General features: G+C 40.1%; 1 protein-coding gene across 1 annotated transcript in view; it reads right to left on the bottom strand.

Moving 5' to 3' along the window:
• The window catches only part of SLC5A9 (solute carrier family 5 member 9), a 34,239-nt gene that overhangs the window by 284 nt on the left and 10,839 nt on the right, over positions 1-23,116 (bottom strand). The window contains exons 4-15 of the mRNA XM_063427782.1: positions 17,205-17,309; positions 16,214-16,378; positions 14,752-14,857; positions 13,008-13,088; positions 10,844-11,049; positions 10,336-10,471; positions 6,564-6,671; positions 5,766-5,916; positions 5,515-5,683; positions 4,896-5,111; positions 4,488-4,611; positions 3,225-3,293 (exon numbers count right to left, since the gene is read on the bottom strand). Of these exons, the coding sequence (XP_063283852.1) occupies positions 3,225-3,293; positions 4,488-4,611; positions 4,896-5,111; positions 5,515-5,683; positions 5,766-5,916; positions 6,564-6,671; positions 10,336-10,471; positions 10,844-11,049; positions 13,008-13,088; positions 14,752-14,857; positions 16,214-16,378; positions 17,205-17,309 (1,636 nt within the window). The remainder of the gene's footprint in view (positions 1-3,224; positions 3,294-4,487; positions 4,612-4,895; positions 5,112-5,514; positions 5,684-5,765; positions 5,917-6,563; positions 6,672-10,335; positions 10,472-10,843; positions 11,050-13,007; positions 13,089-14,751; positions 14,858-16,213; positions 16,379-17,204; positions 17,310-23,116) is intronic.

Here is a 23,116-nt window from a genome sequence, read left to right as displayed (position 1 = left end):
ATCTCCAGGCAAGGGATGTGAAAGTTCTCTATATGTATAAACTTGCATATAGCAAACACAGACATGGGTAAAAGAGCATCAGCAACAAACTAAAAACACAGAATCCCAACATATTGTGATAAACAAATATATGAACTAATTGAAAAAATAGGTGTAAATTGCACTAAATACAATGAGTGACAGTTAGTGGCCATAATTATACACAAGACACAAGTCTATTTGTTTATCTTTTTAGGTTATGAGAATACCATCTATAGAAGACCTACATGTATGTATAGTTTGGATCATGAGGTGTCACTCATCTTATTTAGCGCAGATTACACCTAGCTTTTCTGTTGTTCATATAAAATACATTTTGTATGTGGGTTTTTGTGTGTTAATATACACATTATATAAAGCTATACATTGAATGTTCAGGATCTCCTTCAATGAAGTAAGGTGTTAAAGGTGCTGGAATAGATTTTAAAGAATTTAGGGAAATATAAGCTATCACCGGAAGGTACAGATGACAGGCCAAATATTTATGTCATTTCTGGGGGTCACTTGCAGGGTTATTCAAGGGAATATTGCCAGGATTTCAGAGTGAATTAAACATTTTAGGTCAAAATAGCCAAATTAGAAAACAAATCTCCAAATCAACTTTGTGTTCAGTTTTGCTTCTTTGGCCTACAATCTGAAGTTCACTTTGAATTCCCACACCAGAAAATAAATACCCTGTCTTTTACACATTCAGATAAAGATGCACGTTTTTTTGTCAGCTGACAATCATCCCAAATCATCTTTCTTCTGGAGCAGCAAGAATGGTGTTAACTTGGGCCAAACGGAAAGACAACAAGACTGAAGTGTGTCATACACCCTCAGGCACCAGTTAGAGATACCTTGTACTAAAAACTACAAATTGCCCAGGAAAACGGTTTCCCTAACAGGTGTCCTGGATTTGTGTATGGAGGAATCTCTTCCAGTGTCAAACAGAGAGATTATTGACATCTGATAGCTCAATGCAGATGTAATCTTCCCTTAGGTAGCCCTCCTAGATGGTCTTAAAACAATATGACAAGAATAGAGAAATGGTACACGAAATAGGTGATCTCAAACTAGAAATGGTTTGATAGTGCCGCTTCTTTATGCCTTATGAACAGATCTAATATCTATTGACACCTTCGGGGTTTACGCTCAAGAGATTGGTAGCCATAGATTGAATTTTATACACAGACGTAGTAGTTTGTATATTTCCTTGTAACTGCAGATCTCATTATATGACCTCTGACCTAGAAGACCCTCTTGAGCTATTGGAGACTCCAATTATCTTCCAACAATGTATTTGGCTTCCAAGCCCCAGACTGTCTTACATATATTTTTATAAGTCCCGAAACAGTCATCTTTATCCATCAAAAAGATTGGTCTAAAAATTATTATTTAGGTTTTTTTTAAGTCTGTAAATATCACACATTCTATATTTAATAAAAAAAAGTTGCATGCCACGTATTTCACATTTTAACCTCTTCTTTCAGAAGAAAGTGGAACTCTTACTTCTCAACTTTTAATTTGTGAACTTGAACTTTGAAAATACCCAGCAGTCAAATCTGGGTTATTCATAAATTGTAAAAAAACAAAATACTAAAAATAGCCAAGCACGGGGCGGGGCCTGACTGCCAATGAGAATGGTCTCATGGTGCTGAAGCTCCTCCCGGAAATCTACTTTTCTAGCCTCAAATTGGACTTTGATGATCTATTTGTTGGCAACATCTTGTTATAAAATCGTAGAAACAGCTTACCGAACCGCTGGAACTTATTAGCCGGTCACTGGCGACACGGCATATCCTAGACCTTACTGAGGCCTGTGGGTTCAGTTGCGGACGAGTCCAATCTCGGTTTTGTCTTGGAGCCCGCGACACTTGATCCCTGTTCCTCCCCTCTGGGCCGGCTGGGGTTATCACGGTCCCCACTGGTGCCTTGCTGTGTTCACCCAGATACAATCACCAGCTACCCTGTTAAAGGACGACTTCAGGCCTAATGCACAAAATGGCCACTCCGCTGGGGACTACAGCCTCCCTACCCTTGAAAAGCCACCTAGACTGGCTGCTCCTGACCTTCGATAAAATCTGTATGAAATTTTGGCAAAGCTCCACACTCAGGGACTTGTCTCCACTCATGAAAACCAGGTCGCAGAGCTGCACGGCAAAGCCACTTTACTCACGCATGCACCTGCAGCATGCCCCCAAAGGGGAGCCGAAGAGAAAGCGCAGATGGCTTTCACAGCGAACGGCGACACTTCAGCACTCTGACAACACTTCAGCACTCGGGACACTCATGCTGGCCTTGCCTCACTATGACTGGGGGGGGAATCGGCCCTCTCTATCCCTTATACTACATACCTGATCCTGCAACATACACACCAGACCTTCGGGGGACTAGGCCAGTGGAACCGCATAACCGAGTCCCGATCAGAACCCTAGGGAAATCCAAGCCGCACTACCAAAATAACTGGACCGATGAGAGTTGACCCCTCGGAGAGGAAATTGTAGAGGGCAGATGGGACTTGCCAACTCTAGGCATCGGATGAGGGGTGCACAGACCTACAGCATGGCTATTACTCTATTGATTACACAATGCTCTCTGAATGTTGTGTCTTGTTTTAGTGCTCACATTGATCTCCTGCTATAAACTATTTAAGTAATCAGTGGTACTCCATATTTGTACCTCTCTACAGTTCTAGTCTATGGCAGGTTTAACTCCTTCAGTATGATTTACCAGAACTGTGCCTTTCTATGTTTCTCATTTATTATTTAAAATGTGCTGTATCCTTGACATGTCAAAATATAGCACAGTGAAGTTGCCATGTTCATGCATACCTGTCTGTGAATCTCTACAAATAAAAAATAAAGAGTGTAAAAAAAATAATATCCAAGCTGTATATAGCAAAGCTTAAGATTTTCTCCAAAATGTGCTATAATTTCCCTAACGTATGCAATTCAGATTTTAATGCTCTAATTCTCTACATTTTAAAGTTTAATTAAAAAAAATAAAATAAAATCTTTGCTTGTAAGAGTAGAAGTGGCTGCAGATGTTGTTTAATAAATGCCCAAAGCTGATAATTATTTTACAAAGATCCAGAAATGATTAAACACAAGTTTGCAGTTTCACGGAGGCTTGATTTTAAAAAGGGGTTAGCTCCTAGCCAAATATATATGGGATGTAAATGTATCTTTGCTATTGATACATACCATCAATCTGCACTTTGTCATCTGAGTGAGAATCATTTTGGAAACCTTCCATGATTTCTTCTGGGTCTCCTTTTGTCCCGGAAAGCAAAATATAATAGAATAAACCAAATATTTTCTACTATCAAAGACCATTGTTTATAAATAACAAAATACAATAAATTCAAAGCAAAACAGAAATCCATGGGCCCCTTTTATGTACAATTAAACACACATTTTCACTCTGTCTACGGAAATCCATGGATTTAAGTCATAAGATCATTAATTTTCTTTTCCAAAGCTTGTGTTCAAGTGGCTCATGGTCAGGAAGGTATGGTGGTAGCCAAATGGTACTAGTAGAAAGTAAAAAGTGGGCATTGAACAGGTGGTGAATAAGTGGAACTACATATCAATGTTATTGGCCCTTTCCACTCAGAATTTGGAAGAAAATTAACAATTAGGGTCTTAATCTCTGAGGAATTGTGAAATACTCAACGAAAAAAAAAAAATGTCCAAAAGTAGATAAATGTCAGCGCTGTGCAATAGCCCCAAATCAGTGTTAGTGGGGAAGCTGGGTATTGAGGTAAATGTGTATGATTTCCACCTCCACAGCGGTGGTTTAGGAAATTAGGAGTATTCTGTGTAAACTTTGTATCCAACAGCAGTAACGTATCTTCAAAGATACAAACCAAGCAGAGAAAGTGCAATGCAGTTTATTAATATCATATAAAAGTAAAACTCATACACAGTAAAAAAGATGGTGTTTAAATCCTACTTTCCATCTAACGATCCAAACATAGTCCAGGACATTTAGCAGATAGGCAGCGTGCTTTCTACTGCACCAACAGAGTGGTAACACTTTCAGCACACTGCCTATCTGCTACATGTCCTGGACTATGTTTGGATCTTTAGATGGAACGTAGGATTTAAACACCATCTTTTTTACTGTGTATGAGTTTTTTTAAAGGATTTGGAGTTTTATTTTTATATGATATTAAGAAACTGTGTTGCACTTTCTCTGCTTGGTTTGTATCTTTGAAGATACGTTACTGTGACCACGGCTGTTGGATACAAAGTTTACACAGAATACTCCTAATTTCCTAAACCACCGCTGTGCTTTTTTTTTTTTTGACTTTTAATATTTGGGGTCATACAGACGATTTAATTTTATATTGCGCTTTTTTGTTCTATTTTTTGTGTATTTTAAAAATTAAAAATTGCCTTTTTTTGTTTTAAACCAAGATATCCTGAAATTTACTAACTTTAAGCCATCAAACAAATGTTTACCTGGCTGTTTGTCAATGGTATAGACAGGAGGGCCATCAGTAACCTCTGGTGACTTTTCCAGAGAGGTTTCTAGATCATCATTCTGGTTGACACGGTTTCTGGTCCACCATGTCATTCGTCCTAGCTTAAGAAATGAGAAGGTTACCCCAATTACATCATGACATACCATAAATGTTTATATTAAGGAGTTTCCATAATATTGCATCCCAAATTTCACACGTATGACTACCTAAAATGTTCCATGCTTCCCAGTCTTACTTAAAATCTAAAGAGACTTGGAAGGAGATTGAAGAAAATCGGGTCACATCAGAGGAACAGGGGATTTTACTAGACCCATAACATATCACATTAGAATCTTTCATTTGCTCTAGAACCAAACAGATCAAAACTCATATCTGAAATACTCACTTCATGGTCTGGAATGGCCGGGGTAAAAAGACTAACAACAATGCAGACAATACATGTAAGGCCAAACAGAAGCATAGCAAAGTACAGATAATGAACGTCCTTTAGCACAGATGGCCGTGTGTCCTCCTGACCACATGTCGGAGCTGTGTAGATAAAATCCATGATCATACGAATCAAACCAACCACGAGTCCAATAACCAGACCCCAGAAAGCACCCTGCAAAACAAAGAACAAATCCTGGTTACAGCTGCAACCCTTTAATAATTATATACAATTGGAATTCTCTGTAGGGAAGAAGCGGTCTCAACATCAGGTTGGATTGTAGCGCTTTAAACTCATAGTATGTGAGAATAACATGTTCCCTCTTACACGCAACTATGTTATTTTTATATGGGCATGTATGTACACTGAACAAAATTAAACGCAACACTTGTTTTTGCCCCCATTTTTCATGAGCTGAACTCAAAGATCTAAGACTTTTTCTATGTACACAAAAGGCCTATTTCTCTCAAATATTGTTCACAAATCTGTCTAAATTTGTGTTAGTGAGCATTTCTCACAAAAGTGTTGTATTTATAATCTTTATAAAAGTGTTGTATTTATAATTTTTTGCACTTACTGGCTCATTGACTCGCTTAATAAAAATAGCTAGAATAAATATGGCAGTGACGGGTGGCGATAGGTAGCTTGTGACAGACTGCATGTAGTCAAAAAGAAGGCCACTGTTTGCAGCTTGAATTATGGGAATCCACAGGATGCTTATTGCTACAAGAATAACAATGAAGACTCTGAAAGAAAAGATGAGGACTCATTACAATTGTTCGCAACATTGAAAAGCTTTGAACATTGAAAAGCAAAATAAAACTCAACCTGCCCACGATCATCAGTTCCTGTTCCTTGGCCTTCCTGCGTATTCGTAGCCAAATGTCGAGTGTGAATATGGTGCTTGCACTATTGAAGATGGATGTCAGAGAACTCATGAGTGCGGCCATAATTACAGCTATCATTAATCCCTTCATACCTAAAATATAATAATAGGATGTGTAAAATTATCTACGAGAAGGTCTTCAGAAACACAATGACACAGAATGAAATGATTGATAAATCTACATACCTGAGACAAAGAACAGTTAGCCAATCAAAGGAGCTCAGGGTAAAATTGTTTTTACCCCCCCCCCCCCCCCCCCCGTAGTCTGAGCACTAAGTAATATCCAACACAATTTGAGAGAAAACCTCTTTTCCAAACCAGTCTCTGTTGGTACCTGTGTTACTCCTTCTCTTCCTATTCCAGCAGCCTCTGCCATGAAACATCCAAGTTTTTTATTGTCTTATGGATTAGGTTTCATTAAACTTATTGGCCAATTTTGTTTTCCTTATATTTATAAAACTTGTATACAATTTATACTTCAGAGTCCACTTGTCACAATAAGACAGCTGATGCCATGTACAAGAACCACCTCAGATTAGTGTAGAAGTCCTTGTGCAAATCATTTACTGGTACCATCCCACTTGATTTGTCAATACATGAGGGAAACATTAGACAAAGCCCTCCCTGGATCTCATAGCCTACACTTTATGTAGTTCCTTTATTCATAAAGAAATGTATTCTATCAACAAATTCTGTTATTCAATTCTCATTGTTAAAGAAATGTCAGCAGGTTATCTTACCTACAGGCATTAGCGTAATGACCAGTTTAGGATAAGCCACGTTTGAGCAGCTGACTTCAATCCCACAAAATTTCATGCACTCTTTAGGATCAACACAGCCAATTTCATCTGCAGACAATGCAATTAGTAATTATCACGTTTTCATCACACAAGCAACAAGACAAAAAAAATAGAGTATAATCCAGATTTGTGTAAACTTGTTTTTTTGAAGTTAATTTTAGTGAATATTTTTTTTATAGTAGCTTCAGCAAAAAAAGTTGGTATACAAGTAACTATTACCATTATAAAAGAAAACAAATAACTAAAAAAAAAAAACAAAACACTGCAACAGATAATAAGTACATCTAGCAGTCTCATCTTTTTTATTATCGCTCTATAGCTGGAAACTATGAACTTTGGTTCTAATTTTGTGGATCATGAGAGCGCAATGGACGACCTGGAGATATCAATACCAAGAAGAACGTTGACAATGTTGAGAGGAGGCTAAAGTCATGGTCTGGCTTCTCCACGGATGGGATTTACCTAGTATTTTAGATATTCTATCTTTCTATGTATAGCATGGAGGAAAGACGAGACAGGGGGATATGATAGAAACATTTAAATACATAAAGGGAATCAACACAGTAAAGGAAGAGACTATATTTAAAAGAAGAAAAACTACCACAACAAGAGGACATAGTCTTAAATTAGAGGGACAAAGGTTTAAAAATAATATCAGGAAGTATTACTTTACTGAGAGGGTAGTGGGTGCATGGAATAGCCTTCCAGCTGAAGTGGAAGGAGTTTAAGCATGCGTGGGATAGGCATAAGGCTATCCTAACTATAAGATAAGGCCAGGGACTAATGAAAGTATTTAGAAAATTGGGCAGACTAGATGGGCCGAATGGTTCTTATCTGCAGTCACATTCTATGTTTCTATGTTTCTATATAGCCTGCATGTAGGACCAGTTTGATAAGTATATGGATGTTTATCCTATCTATAATATCAGATGCTCCACAAGTCTTGTAATTTTTATTGGTGTAAAAGATTCCATATGGAAATATATTCATATTCACTAATAATAATAATAATAATAATAATAATAATAATAATAATAATAAAACTATTTAACCAGGAAAGGTACATTCCGATTACTCGAGTTTCCAAGTACGTCCTGGGGATATTACTTTTGCCCAACATCCTGGGGATGAATTATTTCTGACACTTGTTAGCTGAACACTTTTTCCTGATTGGCTGTGTTTATTATATAATGCCACAGGGTTCAAGAGTCCGAGATTTTTTGAAAAAAATAATTTGAGTACAAATTTTTTTTACAAAATGTTCTGGTTCAGTAGTAATCTTTCTATAGTCTGTTCGTGAGTTGAATTTCACTAGTATGTGATTATAGGCAGAGATAAGAAAACAAACATTCACTATAAAAGTTAAAATCGGGGGGGGGGGGCGGGGCCGGACCGCCATGCTGACCGGTCGCATGCAGGAGAGGCTCCGGAGAAACTGGGCCTCTTAAGCTACATACTGCGGAATTTCGTACACTAAACAAGACTACAAGACACCCATGGCTGTGGGAGCGGCGGCAGACCCCGAGATCGGGAGTTCTGGTCACCTGAAGGGGGCACGGAGCTTCGAGGGCTGCGGCCTACCAGGGAGGAGAGCGTGGTGGACGGCCGCTGCTGCGTCTCCCTCCCCTGCTGCCACAGACGGACAGCAAGAGTTGCTTGCCGGCCCTGTTTCCCCCCCCTTTGGACCGGGGGGGGGGTCATCCCGGTCCCCACTGGGGAGTGCCTGAGACGGGCGGGGGCTGAGGCGCATGGAACCCTCGAATTGTCTCATAAAATGGCGGCGGCTGACAGCTCAACAGTATCTGCTCCAGCACCACGGAGCCCCTCTGAACTGCGCTTACATAATCTGCCCAGCCGGAGGGCTTCAAGCAAAAGAAAACTGCAGAATAATCGCCGCGGTCTGGGAGAGTGAGAGACCCCCAGCCCGCAATGGTTGTACCTAGGTGGGGCAGAGTGCAGAAGGCGCGAAATGCAATTGTGCCGCAGCATGTACCAGCCAAACGGACCTACACAACTACAAGCGCTACACACCCAGGACCATCAAGCATGACAAGGGGAGACCTACCACACACAGACGAGCGCCTGTGAAGCTGAACGGCCATGGATATGGATCAGTGTCCGGGGAAATGAGTCATACATGCCAGCATAGAGACTCTCACAACACCACAGGACACTGACTAAAATATTCCAACACCGAGAGACTCACACACAGCGACAGCAGATCAGCAGAGCAGGCATCGGGAAAGCACTGATGAATCCACACACAGAGGCCTAGACTCCACTTCCAAGCACCGGAGGGGGCTCCTGAGCAGCGGAACAGTGCGGACTCTCGGGGCACCGAGCTGTATTACCCTACTGACTCTCTCTGCCTAATCCCTTCTGTAGATATCTGAGCAGAGACGGGCGATCTCCACAGAACTCTCGTTATACGTATGGCTCTAATGTTTTTGCTAATTGCATGTACTCCTAATCTATGCCTGATATTAATATGTTTTCACATACCCACTGGCTTGCCCCTAGACAGCATGCAACTGGCGGGGACTTTTACTCATAACGTAGCCTGCTCATATGCTTTTCACACACTACCACTGAACCATAGCCTGCTACTCTGCTGACTACATATCACAATAGGATGTTTTTCATGTTTAATATATGACCAGACCTAGTAGCATAATCTTAACCTATCAAAGTTGACGCTCAATCTCTATATATGTATAAGCAACCTCTATGTCCTAGATTACCGTCATAGCAATATACCTACAATCTGATGTGTGACTAGTTGAGTTAAACACAATTTTAATCTAGCATATTATACCATAATGTGATACTTATCTGCTTGTTATCTATGTAATATAAAAAAAAAAAAAAAAGTGCATCGTCTATCTACTACCCACTGTAACTGATGTTTAGAATTCAACGTATGGAATGCTGTTGGGGTACCATATGTATGCCTGTAGCCATTATAAGCACTACAAAAATAAAGAATAAAAAAAAAACAACGTTCAAATCGTCTCGGTCATTAGGACGACCATTTCTTTTTCATGTCCCCCCGACTCTGAGTCTATATTACCCCATGTATATTTTTTCTGAATTTAACCCATTTTACCTACTTATTCTATATAGCTTGTGGCACCAGATTTCATTCCAAGCCACCATCATGTTAGGTAATCCCGGAAGTGACTTAAGTGCTCTGACTTTTTCAAAGTCATGCGAATGCTCACGGTTTCTTAATTTACAAATGACGCTTCGGGAAGGACAGACGCAAGATTGGGAGATTAGAGAGGATGGATGCGATGGGCATGCAAGTCTTGTGGGAAATAAGACTTGACAAAGGAAGTGGAGCTTGCCTTAAGAATCACCATTACTCAAGCATAGGAAAAATACACAGGACAACGTCTTGTCTTATGTATTCTCACGAGAAAAAGATCAGGAAGGGAGAAAAGAAGAATAGATTTGGAGAGCGGAAGAGACGAACAAACAACTGGAAAAAGGTAAATTTTGGACAGCTGGTTTAAGATGGTTTCTGAATACAAAGGCAACATTAAAACATTACTTTATTTGGCTTTTATCTTAAGCAATATCACTATTAGTCAATATTGCCCTTTAATGAAAATTCTAAACATGTTATCAGAGAGACGAGATGGCTACCACCTCGGTTTGGGAATATGATAAATGCAACATAAAGATGAACAGGTATTGTGGCCAATCTCACCTGGGTAGAGAGCTCTACTGATCATGCCAGGCATAACGACAAAAAACATAGGCAGTATTTTCAAATAGCCCCCAACAATTGAGCCCCCTTTAGCATGAGACATGTTCTTGGCTGAAAGAGATCTCTGGACAATCACCTGAAAAAAAAAAAAAAAAGTTTAAAATTTTATCAATTTTGGCTTCCAAATAACATTTAAAAAAATATATAATAGTAATAATAATTATAATTGGAAGTGGTTTAGAATATATTTGCACAGTAAAATGATAACATCTGTTTTATAAAAGTATCTATAAAAAAAAAAAATAGGAGTTTCTTGTGGTTTTGTTACCATATACACAAAACAAAACGTTTATATTCTATATACACACACACTTTTTAGATTTTTTTTCTGAAATCACAAAGCCACATTCCTTAGTCAGAACTTTCACAATTGTAGTTTTTCTTCATGACATGTGGAACCCTAGCTACATTTATTCATGGTCAGAGCAAGGTGAGATGCCACACTCACCTGGTCAGTGCACCACACCCACGTGGCGATTATGGTCAGACCAAACATCAGTCCTGGCCAGGGCAGATCCCCCGTGATTGGGTCTCTGAACATGTGATAGGAATCTGCACGGGGCAGGTGGCAAGTTGTGTTAGGAACTATTATTTTAGGGATAGCCTCCATGTATTTCTTTTCCAGTCCTGGATACCAGCCGATCTCATTAAATGCTGTCAAGAGATCCAATAGAAAACAGATTAAACCATTTATAATCCTACCGAATCATGTACATATCTGGAAACAGACAAATTCAGTTTCACTAAAGGCGAACATCTGAACTGGTCCTTTGTTTTGCAACCAAAATAGTTTAACCCCTTAAGGACACATGACATGTGTGACATGTCATGATTCCATTTTATTCCAGATGTTTGGTCCTTAAGGGGTTAAGAAAATGTACCCAGGAGGAGCAACTGCCCCTCTCCCCCATGTATGTCATGCCTGGTTTGCGCAGTCCAATGATGGACATTATTCAGAGGCCACCTATTAACTATTTAAGGACCAGTTATAATAATTCGGTCATAACAACCACAACTTTAAAGACCATATATCATTATGTAATGCGCACTAAAGTTTCAGGTGCAGATTTGCATAATCCCCCCTCCCCTCCAGTATTCACAGCTATAGTCAATGTGATCAGTTCAGATAGACTATACTATTCTTGCCTTCACCAGGTTCCATCCCCCACCATCTTTTTTATTTTGGATCATCAGCAAAAACATACGTGAGGAAGGCTGAACTTGATGGACGCAAGTCTCTTTTCAGCTATGTAACTATGTAACTATTATTATTATTATCATTATTATTATTATTATTAGTATTCCCTCTATTTTTTTTTATTTGCAGAGTGAAGATGTGTGTAGAGGGGAGGACATGATATTTGGGACCATTTGTGGGTTAAGCAGTTTGTGAATTGAATCATGGTAATTTAGCCGTTTTTGTTTTTTTAGGAAAATAATCAAATCTGTTTTTTCTATTTCTCTTCTATTGTTAACATCAGATTTTCACAGCCAAGTATCAATGTCACACCTTTCCACGGCAGATTTTTATTTGATCAGATATTGTACTGAAAAAACTTGGGCCACGCCACAAGCGCCCAGGGGTGCACATACCACAGTTTGAGAAACTAGTTTCGAATAGTGAGCTGGTTCAGCTAGTGAAGTCCAACAGCACTAGAATCATCTTCGAATGTGTAGTTATAAGGAGTTTAGGCTGTTAGACAGGTTGTACTTTCAGGTTCCCTCTGAGGTTATGCCTTTAAAAACTGTCATGGTATTACACTTTTCGTCAAGCTATTGTATACATTTAAATTAGAAAAGAACTAGATGTTCAATTAATAGTTTTAATGTACACAAGTTTCAAATGTTGCAATCAAACCAAAGTTCCTTGTGATAATATTAAAATGTCATGGTAGAGCATCTTTGGCAATTGGCAGAGCTAAAGCCAGGTCCCATTTCCAAGCAAATTTACCCACAATCCTTCAAAATGAATACACAAAGTCAGAGACTGCAGACAGCATGGACAGAGAACAAAATGGCAGCACCAAACATTACGATCTGGTAAAAGGTACGAAAATATATTTTTTATTTATTCCCAAGTGGTAATGCCGTCACAATTCTCTCGATAAATGTAACTGCCACAGTGAAACAATCTCCAGTCTGTCAATAGTCCTCAGAACAGAGTGCACTCCCTGGGCTTTTTCAGACGCATAAAATAATCCTTTATTAAAAACATAATTACGTATGCAGTAGTTCGCACCTGCCAAAAGTTGTGCAAGGCATGGCTACTCCAAACCTGAGACATTCAAATTTAACGTAAAACCATTGTTTAAAAATCCTGAATTCTCAATGCATACTAACCTAGACTCAGATACCAGCTGCTCAGGGCTTCCAGCCATATTCCTTTTCATTCTGCGGTCCAGTTGAAAGCGTTCACTACACTAAAGATCCAAGAGAACCGTAAGCACGAAATACCATATACCGGTACATTGTCACTGTCGATGGAACCACATCTCTTGCTTTAGAGTGCTAAAGCTAACTAGTCCTGAGTGCTAACTTGCCAACTGTAAAGCATAGAACCTCATTAGGTTTCCTGTATTATAAGAGGTAGTATAAATTGCAGGAATACTTACAAATAAACATGAGAACAAAGGCTCCAATCACCATAATCACAGTCTGCAAGGTGTCCGTGTATATAACTGCTGTCAGCCCACCTGTATCAAACAAGAAGTATATATTACATAAAGACAAGAATTTAAAAAAATAATATACATATAAATATATATATTTTTTTCAATATTAAAACAATTACAAACAATGTTTATGCATTGCTTGAAAATAAAATGTGAAAGTGCCTCGACATGTAATTTAATAGCAGGTTAGTTTAACTAATAAGTCTTCTAAGCCAAAAACAGAGCTAAAGAAATTAATAAATACTTGTAAAAAAATATATATAAAAATGTTATGGATTCTAACAATGGACTCATTATCCAATAGACTGTTGTGTTTCGTTAACATCCCTTTCACTGTTGCAATACAAAGTAAATATTCATCATCTCTATTTATTACACAACAGTATGCCAAGAAGAGGACTTATTCTTTGTTAATCCTGGATGAATGTTTTGTCAGCGTCGGTATTTTCTGTTTGTGCACTCATAATGCCTATTCACCATCTCAATAGCCCTTAGAATGAAATCGGTGTTATGTAAACATTAAAAGCACGTTTTCGTTTTGCAAAAGGAAGTACTAGAACCCAGTAAGAGATGTAGCCATTTACTGGAGACGCTCATTGAAAGTGTAAGGTCAACATTAAAATTAACCCTGTAAGAAGTATGTATTTAATTGTCCTCACTAACAAGGGAAACATGAGTTGGGGTTTATGCCTACGAAATAACCCTCCATAAGAGTCCATGTAACGCTGTGTATTTAAAGACTCGGCCGTTTAGTAGTTTTCCCAAACTAGTCCAGAGTGCCTAGCATGCTGCATAAGGGGGAAGAATGTCCCCAAAATGTTTCCAAGGCTGGACAGACGTGTTCTGCTACCTCCCCCCAGTAAATATAAGTACTATGCTTGCTAGATGTTATAAAAGAAGACTCTCGTTCCTTTGTATAACTGGGTATTGTGTCGCTTTTAATCCCTGGTAAAATGTTGGCAATTTGTGAATGCAATTATTAGGATTATTACTAACCAAAACATTGTGCCATCATAAAAAAGATGATATATGAAAGCTCAACGTGTCCAAAATAGATAAAAAATAAATATGGACCATGCCCTCGTACACAGTGTGATCCTACTGTTGTCTAACCCTCAATCAATCTCCTACATATTTCATTTCACAATTCTTCCCATCACATTGCTTTAATTTTCCAAATTCACATTTAATTAAAGGGATAGTCTATCCTACATAACCAGAGAACTTTGATTTCCCATTTCAGTATTTTTCCCATCCTTTTTTATTGGGAATTAAAGAAATTTGAATAATATATCTTCCTTATTTCATACTCATCTTTGCTTTACCCAATAACCAAACAACAGTTGCAGTCAAGAACATGGTGATACAAGCAGTATGATATCCTTAAATTATGGATGGAATTTGTAATTCCTCTAGGATAGATGGAAATTAGATCAACGAGAGTCAGGAGGTTTGGAGAAGACTAACTCCAATGTGGATTCTTTTGACAAACTCTAGATGCTTGCAAGATTAAAACTAGTTTGGATGTTATATTAGGGGACCGGAAACCAACATTTTGCGTGCACAGAATTATATGTTGGCTAGTATCCTCATGTACTGAAGTTTTTTATAGCTTTACACCAAATGACCAAGATACCTAAAGTTGGCCCCACCCACAGCGCCTATAAATGTATTTGATAATTACCAGCAACAGTGTATATAGCGGTCACAGAAAGTAACAAAACTGTGGACAAGTAAATGTTCCATCCCAGGGAGACCTGGATGAAGAGCGCTCCAGAGTAGATATCGGTCTAAAACAGAATAGAGATTCAGTGTTAAAATGTATTTAAAACTTTGCCTAGAAGGAGAGGTTTTACATTTGTCTATACAGAATATGACCTGAAATGGTCTGTATTTTTGGATTGATCTTGAAGTATTGTCCTGACCAGGTATATAGTTAATTAAATGTTTTGACCAGAGTACATAAATCAGCGTGCAGGGTGCAAATATGAAACCATATAACTAGCAGATTAACAGATTTTTAAAAAAGAAAAAAGACAAATTTTCCATTATCAAAAAGCATGATCCTAGCATAACAGGGCTAATTTTCCATTTCTTTAATTACGCATTTAAAGAGAGGAGATTAGTCCTGTGAATCCTATCAAAAGTTAAATATTTGGGTCCAATAACAGCATATTTGTAAGAAATAGAAACGGTCAATCAGTGAGCTTATTGGTTCTACTAGGGTGGCTGCCACAGTGAAGAACCCATAAAGGGACACCTCACACCCCAAAGCATTTTAGTTTTTAAATAGTTAGAACTTAGAAACAAATTCAAACATTTTCATAAAAAAAAAAAAAAGTTTTGGTAAGTCAGCTTTTCGCTGCTCAAAATGGAAAGAGGTAAATATGGTTCTCAAGCACTTCGGGAATTTTTTTTCACATTTGTCATAGGTTACATAAAGTAAATATGTCTTTCACTTCCATATAGAATCCATACTACAGACTCATGTACCCCATTTTTGTTTTTCTGTTTTAGTCTATAATATTTTGAAAAAGAATATTGGGAAAAGAACACTTTAGCTTGAAGGACTTTATGTGTGAAGAGTGTGTCCTAATTTTTCCATTTTAGGAAAAGTGCAGATATTTTAGTAGAATTTGACATCCAGTGGGGTGTAACGAGGTTTTAAAAAAGTGTTAATCAGACAGCAGCTTCTGCCGATAGCCTGATAGTTTAGCTCAGTGAAGACCCAGACCACCTGCCTTGGACAACCACAGAAAGTCATGTCGGGGTTAGAAGGGTAGGGCTTGCAAAGGCTGCAGAAAAGAGAACTGCAGCTTTTGCAATCTGTTTTAGATATGCTCCCAGTGACAAAAAATGCCTCATTAAATGTTTTTCATTGGAGTATAACTACTAAACAGAGATTTATTTTATTTAAGCAGTGGATTGTCCCTTTAAGCGCTTGACAGTGGGAACAAAATATCCTCATGATCGCATGATACAGTGTGTCCCCAGGCTGCATCTGTAAAGGCAATATATTAGCCGTCTTGTAGTGATTTATCTGTGCTGCTCTCACTGATTTCACCTGTGAGATATGAAAGTCTGTGCAATTCTTTTTTTATATTTTGGCAGAATGACATGAATTATTGTTGCCTCAGTACACTCACAGAGATTTTGGTGAATATGTAGAGAATAAGGGACAGCACAGACATATAAAGTCGTATTCTGCGTCCCCCAAAGCGTTTTTTCAGGTACTCTGGCATAGTGACCACTCCAGAGGCGATGTAAACTGGCACAAAAATCCACCCAAGTGCAACCAGCACCCACGTTGCCTGCAATGAAAAATAATAAAATATCAGCCAAAAAAATCATGTACAAGATTTACAGACACTTTTTACATTGTTCAGGATACACAGAACAAATAAAAATCACACCAAGTTATGCCAATTATTATTTTATGTTTAATTTATGGTCATTTTTATTTAAAATTCAGTGCATTTTATAGATCTCAGCTTTCATAGAGCCGGCTGTAGTGTATGGGGTTAGTAGCGCCCTGCTAGAGTAAATTGTAAAACCATTTTAAAATGACTTGACAGCTTACTTGGTTCCTGCTGGGTGCACATGCCTGCAGCCCCACTTCTCCTATTAGGAGCTACCACGGGCTTCCATCATTGGCTATAAGTGCCAGCTGACTACTCTCAGTCAACATTGGACCTGTTTAGCTTATTGGAGACATGGCATATGTGATGCAGGTGTCTGAGGGATCCAGGTAAGTTGTGAAACTCTTCTAAAATGGTGTGACAAATGACTCTGGGCAGGTGCCAGGCAGGCTGTAGTAGTGATGGTGCTTGGCGATTTCCCCTAATCGTTTATTTACCCACAACAAAATAAATAAAATTAAAAAAATAAGTTTCTTTGCTGTAAAGGAGTCTGTCTCTTTCCATAACTAAAATATTATATACTGTAATATCAGTCATGTGTAGCACATGAAGATACCCTATTGATAGACAACTAGTTAAATATTAAACTCATAGATTTGATAACTTGTGGCCTATTCATTCAAATCAGCACAGTTAAAATACATCTAATAAAAAAAAACCAAACAAAAAAAAACAAATCTAGATTGATAAGGCAACTTAACGCTCCACGTGTTCTTACATTCCATTCAAAAGCTCCAACAGCCCATCCACCGGCGGCTCCCGATCCAGCCATCCCAACAAATAAACCACTGCCAACATTACTGGCCATCAGCGAGGCTCCGATCTACGAGACACAAAAGGAGAGAAAACTTTATGTATAGAAGTTAAGTAGTTTGATAATTCTACGGCCTTAAAGTTCTGCAATAAATACCAGTTCAGCTGCACGCATAGCATCCAGACATGTCAAGCCTACATCTTATGAAAATGGGCTAATTTCTAACCTTTTTTCAGGTCAGTATATTGCTTTCAGTATAAGGGAGCAGGAGATCTGTGGCTCCAATGATACAGATCTTTCGGACAGCTGTTTCATGTTGCATTCTAAGTGTAGAATGTCTAGTAGTAATAATGTCTCCAGAGATCTATTGCTCCAGGATTCAACCAGGCCTTGGACTCCTGTTACCACTTTCCAGATGTTGTTCGGAGGGTGCAAGAGGAAAGAGATGCTAAAGTGGTGAAGGTGTTTACACGTCTCTGCTGGCGTTCAGAGTTTTTTATACACTCATAGCACAGACAAATTGATCAAGACATTTATTACGACAGAACTTTTTACACCAGGTTATAAACACTTGACGGTTTCACAAACTGTCTGGTTGACTTTAGTGGTCCATTCTCTACCATATTTTTTAATGAATATGACCAAAAAGAGAGTAATTATATATAAACTACAGCCTTTCACACTGCTGTGAAGTAGCTGGGGAAATATTCAACAATGAAAAAGTAACTTCTGATTCTATTAAAAACCACGAAAAAAACAAACACACTGGGAATGACATGAAAGGAGCCCCTCCTCCCGCACACCATCACCCCCCCCTCCTCCCGCACACCTTCACCCCCCACTCCTCCCGGACACCATCACACCTACATAAACCACAATGTATCATATTTGTCTTGCTTCATAACATCTGTTATAAAACCAGGAAAAGGTGGGCATGGGTAGTGATTCGGTGGTGCAATGGGCCACTTGACTGGATTTGCCCCCCAGGCCTAAGGCTGCCAGCCCTCCCCTGGGCCTCTGTTTGACAGGTTGAGAAGGAGAATATTTAACTTAAAGTCTAATTCCACATCTAACTTCAAATTAACTAATGAAATGGGACGTTGATTTATCACTGCAAGACTGGAGGGAAGAAATCACTAGAAACTCAATGGGCAGAATTACCTGTAATGTAAGATTATCCAGTAGAACTTGACTTACTACATGTGCATTTAGGACAACACAACACCTTCAAAACTTTGAGGGCTGCCCGTTCCTGTGGAACTCGCTTCCCTCCTCCGTTAGATGCTCACCCAGTTGCCACTCCATCAAAAAAAAATCATTAAAAACCCACTTCTTGGGGGGGCGTGGCCGACCGCCGAGCAGCATGGCAGCATAGGAAACTGCTCCGGCACCCGGGCTCTTACAATCTGAAGACATCGTCTCCCAGACACCTAGAAACTAGCACAAAACACAGGATGGCGAACGTTAAGGGAAAGAAGAACTCCCAGAAAGCAGAAAAATTAAATTTTTTCGCTTCCAAGAACGCACACAGCCCGGAGATCGACCGCGGCCCAATCCAAGATGGCGCCGACGGACATCAGGCGGGTAACGCTCCAACCATGGGGCCCTCTCATATGACCCAGGATAACATAACCAAGACTTACCTGGATGAGGCAATGGCAGCCATGGCAGAAAAATTTATACAAACCTGGCAATCCTCCATTGGACTACTGCGTAAGGAGGTGCACGATATCGGAAGCAGAACTGCACATGTGGAAGCCAAGCTGAGTGAATATGCCACAGCACACAATGACATGGCCGATCATGTCACAAGGCTGGAGCAAAAAATCGAAACGATGGAAGCACGCATGGCGGATGCTGAAGACCGCTCGAGGAGAAACAACCTCAGACTAAGAGGTATTCCAGAGAGTGTCCTGCCAAACGACCTACAAGTCTATGCACAGGGCCTACTAAAGGCCTACGCCCCAGACATACCCACGGATATGTTTCTACTTGATAGGATCCATAGGGTGCCCAAGCCAAGAAACCTACCTGATTCCGTCCCACGAGATGTCTTAATGAGGGCACATTATTTCCACATAAAAGAAGCAGTGATGAGAGCCAGCAGAAACAGCACGGAACCACCTGCAACCTATGCAAAAATCAAGATCCTGGCGGACTTATCGGCAGCAACACTCAAACGCAGAAGAGAATTCCACCCGGTGACTGAGGAGCTGCGTCGCGCAGGGATCAAGTACCGCTGGGGATATCCTACTAAACTACTAATTACCAAGAATGGCGAACTTAAAGCGATCAATACACCAGACGAAGGCTCCCGACTGCTAAAAGAATGGGGACTCCCCTCAAGCCCTTCCACGACTCAAGCGGGCCCAACAGGACGTCTGGTACCAGACTGGCGTCAAATCCCTGAACAATCCAAATCTCCATGAACTGTTCAGAAGACTAGGCCGTTAAGGCCGTATCCAGGGACACGTGAGATGCCTTTATATCCTGTTCTAATTGTTATATCTATTCTATCTGTTTATTAAGTACTAGTTATACCTGTTACTTACATACTAGTTAATTTACATGTGTAATATTGCTTTGATTATGCATATCGTTCAATATATAACTGAGCTCCAACATGTATGCTTTCCCAAGGCTGGTGGGAGGAGGGCCCTCATAAGTGAGAGCCAGGCTAACCCAGAGTAATAGGGGGGACCCATATAACACATAATATTGACGGAACAAGGACAGATTCATTAGGAGAATCCTACCACCCCACGGGTAAATGCAACGTAACTACCTAACACAAACTGGGAGGGCAGCCTGAGAGGCTAAAAAATAAGGAATGCACGCATAAATGATTTGTTCAATACACGCAAAATAACAAAAATGTAATATATATGTGTATACTATAAATTGACACACATGCACACGTTAGGTATCCTTGCCAGTCTGCCCTCCCTCTGACGCGCCAATACGCTCTCAAACGTTGTGTTGAGCAAGCTTTGCACCAGCGTAACATGGTGTAAAGAGAGCTTAATGGGTCAGGGGCGGGTCTTATAGCGGAGAAAAGGGAGATACATGGAGAATCACACCACAAATCACCCCGCACAAGATACAACCAAACTCCCCCTGAGCACACCCACCAGCGTACAGGCAACATGGGTAAAACAGACCCATTACGGAAACGCAAATCTGTGGAGACAAGATTACCATACCTATAAACAAGAGCCTAACGGCCACACTACTAAAGACGCCGAATACGCGTCCTTCCCCTGTGGCACAAAGCCACAATACCATGACCCATATTAGGGTCTATTTGTATATACTTTGGTTTTTACCCTCCTTCCCCACTACCTTATATCAACTCCCTACTCCCAGGTGCGATACTATACTTATGCAGGAGAACACCGATCACCCTCAGCTCACCCGATTTCACCATGTACACAATGCAGACAAACAATCGAACACCTTCCATCATTTACCCATCATATGAACATATACTCTCACAACTGTAGGGGACTGAATACCCCACATAAGAGACGCATGATGCTGGAAGAAGCAAATAAAATTAAAGCGGACATTATATGCTTGCAGGAGACCCACTTTGTCACATCAAGGGTGCCTGCCTTCGATCTCCGACATTATCCTCACCAATACCATGCAACCCACTCCTCCAAGTCGAGAGGAGCCTCAATCCTCCTTCATTCCTCACTAACTGTTGAAACATTACAAGTACTTAGGGACAAACAAGGTAGATATGTGATAATACACTGCCTTATAAATAACTTACAATATGTTATAGCAAGTTTTTACGCCCCCAATGCACACCAACGGAATTTTATCCATAAGATGCTCTCTGCACTTCCTCCTAACCAAAATGCCCCGCTTATAATGTGTGGAGACCTCAACCATCCCCTCGATCCACATCTGGACACTACATTGTCACCCACGACGCCACGATCTAGAGCACTTAAAACACAAAGCAAAGCAATCAATAAACTATTGGGGGATTATGGTCTTTACGACTCATGGAGGACATGTCACCCCTCCGAGAAAACGTTCTCCTTCTATTCAGCAGTACATAAATCATATTCCAGGATTGACTTCATATTTATCTCGGGTACACTGACCCCTAGGATGACACACAGCGAGATTAGAGATATAACATGGTCGGACCATGGCCCAACCACACTAGGACTGACAGAGGAATACCCACACAGAGGACGGCCACCGTGGAGGCTAAATGACTCACTTTTAAAGGACAAAACATTCTCCCATGAAATAACAGAAGCATTAACAACGTACTTCCACATAAATGACACCCCAGATGTCCAACCGACCACTGTGTGGCAAGCCCACAAGGCAGTCATCAGAGGGCTCTTTATTAGCAGAGCCTCCTATCTACATAAAAAAACACAACAGGAACACTTACACTTACTGAGAACCTTGAGGGATGCCACAGCGGCAAACATAGCAACACCCTCACCACAACATACAAAACTAATCCAAGCCACCACGTCAAGCCTAAACCACATAGCAATCTCCAAAACAGCGCACATATTGCACAAACTAAAACAGACCACATACTCACAAGGAAACAAAGCAGGCAAATACCTAGCAAGCAGGTTACGCCAAAAACAATCTAATGCCAAAATTCCTTTTTTACTTACACCCCACGGATCTAAGATCCACAACCCACAAGAAATCAACGACACTATGGCAGACTATTACCACACACTATATAACCTAAAAGACGACCCTAGCCTACACCAACCCACACCTCAGGACATCCAGAACTTCCTACAAATGTCCTCACTGCCTACCCTATCGGAACAACAAAAACAAACACTACAACACCCAGTCACACGGGAGGAGATACAGAAAGCTATACACTCACTCCCACAGGGCAAGTCACCGGGGCCTGACGGTCTCACAAATGCCTACTATAAGACGATGACAAAGGTCCTAACCCCATACCTAGAAAAAACCTTCAACAATATCATCACGACAGGCCAAATGCCCCAAGACATGCTTATGGCACATGTGGTTACGTTACCCAAACCGGGCAAACCCCCCAATAAAAGCCAAAATCTAAGACCAATCTCCCTGCTTAACACAGATATCAAACTATTGGCTAAGATCTACTCAAACAGACTGTCAAGCATCATCCCAACCCTAATAAACGACGACCAAGTAGGATTCGTCAACGGTAGGCAGGGAGCAGATGGGACACGGAAAATACTAGACCTATTACAAAGGAGAGGCGGAGGGGGGGCCCAGTGTGTTATGCTGTCATTAGACGCTGAAAAAGCCTTCGATAGATTGCACTGGCCCTTCCTCCAAGCTGTTTTGCTTAAATATGGTTTTCCCGACACCTTCCTGAGACTGGTGGGGGCTTTGTACTCTGAGCCAACAGCGAAAGTCACAAACGGAGGTTTTAGCTCAAAACAATTCCATATCACGAATGGGTCACGACAAGGCTGCCCATTGTCACCTCTCCTATACATACTCTCACTAGAACCGCTTACACAACTCATTCGAAACGACCCGAACATCCACGGCATCACTGGCCCAGGGAGGGAACATAAAATCACGCTCTTCGCAGACGACATTCTTCTGACGCTAGAGCAACCACACATATCCCTACCCAACTTCCACCATATACTAACCCAATATAGCAATTGCTCCTACTATAAACTTAATATGAATAAGACACAAGCGGTGGGACTGAATATACCGGCAGCAGAATTAGAGAGACTGCGCGCATCCTTTAAATATGACTGGCGAGATGACCACTTGAAATTTCTAGGGATCAACATTACCCCGAATTTGGCGTCTCTCTACAAATTAAATTACCAGAAACAATTGGTTGAAATAAAAAATTTGCT

The sequence above is a fragment of the Pelobates fuscus genome, chromosome 7 (assembly GCF_036172605.1).
Source record: "Pelobates fuscus isolate aPelFus1 chromosome 7, aPelFus1.pri, whole genome shotgun sequence".
Lineage (NCBI taxonomy): Eukaryota > Metazoa > Chordata > Amphibia > Anura > Pelobatidae > Pelobates > Pelobates fuscus.
The sequence above is the reverse complement of the archived record's forward strand: the minus strand, read 5'-3'. Positions and strand labels throughout refer to the sequence as shown.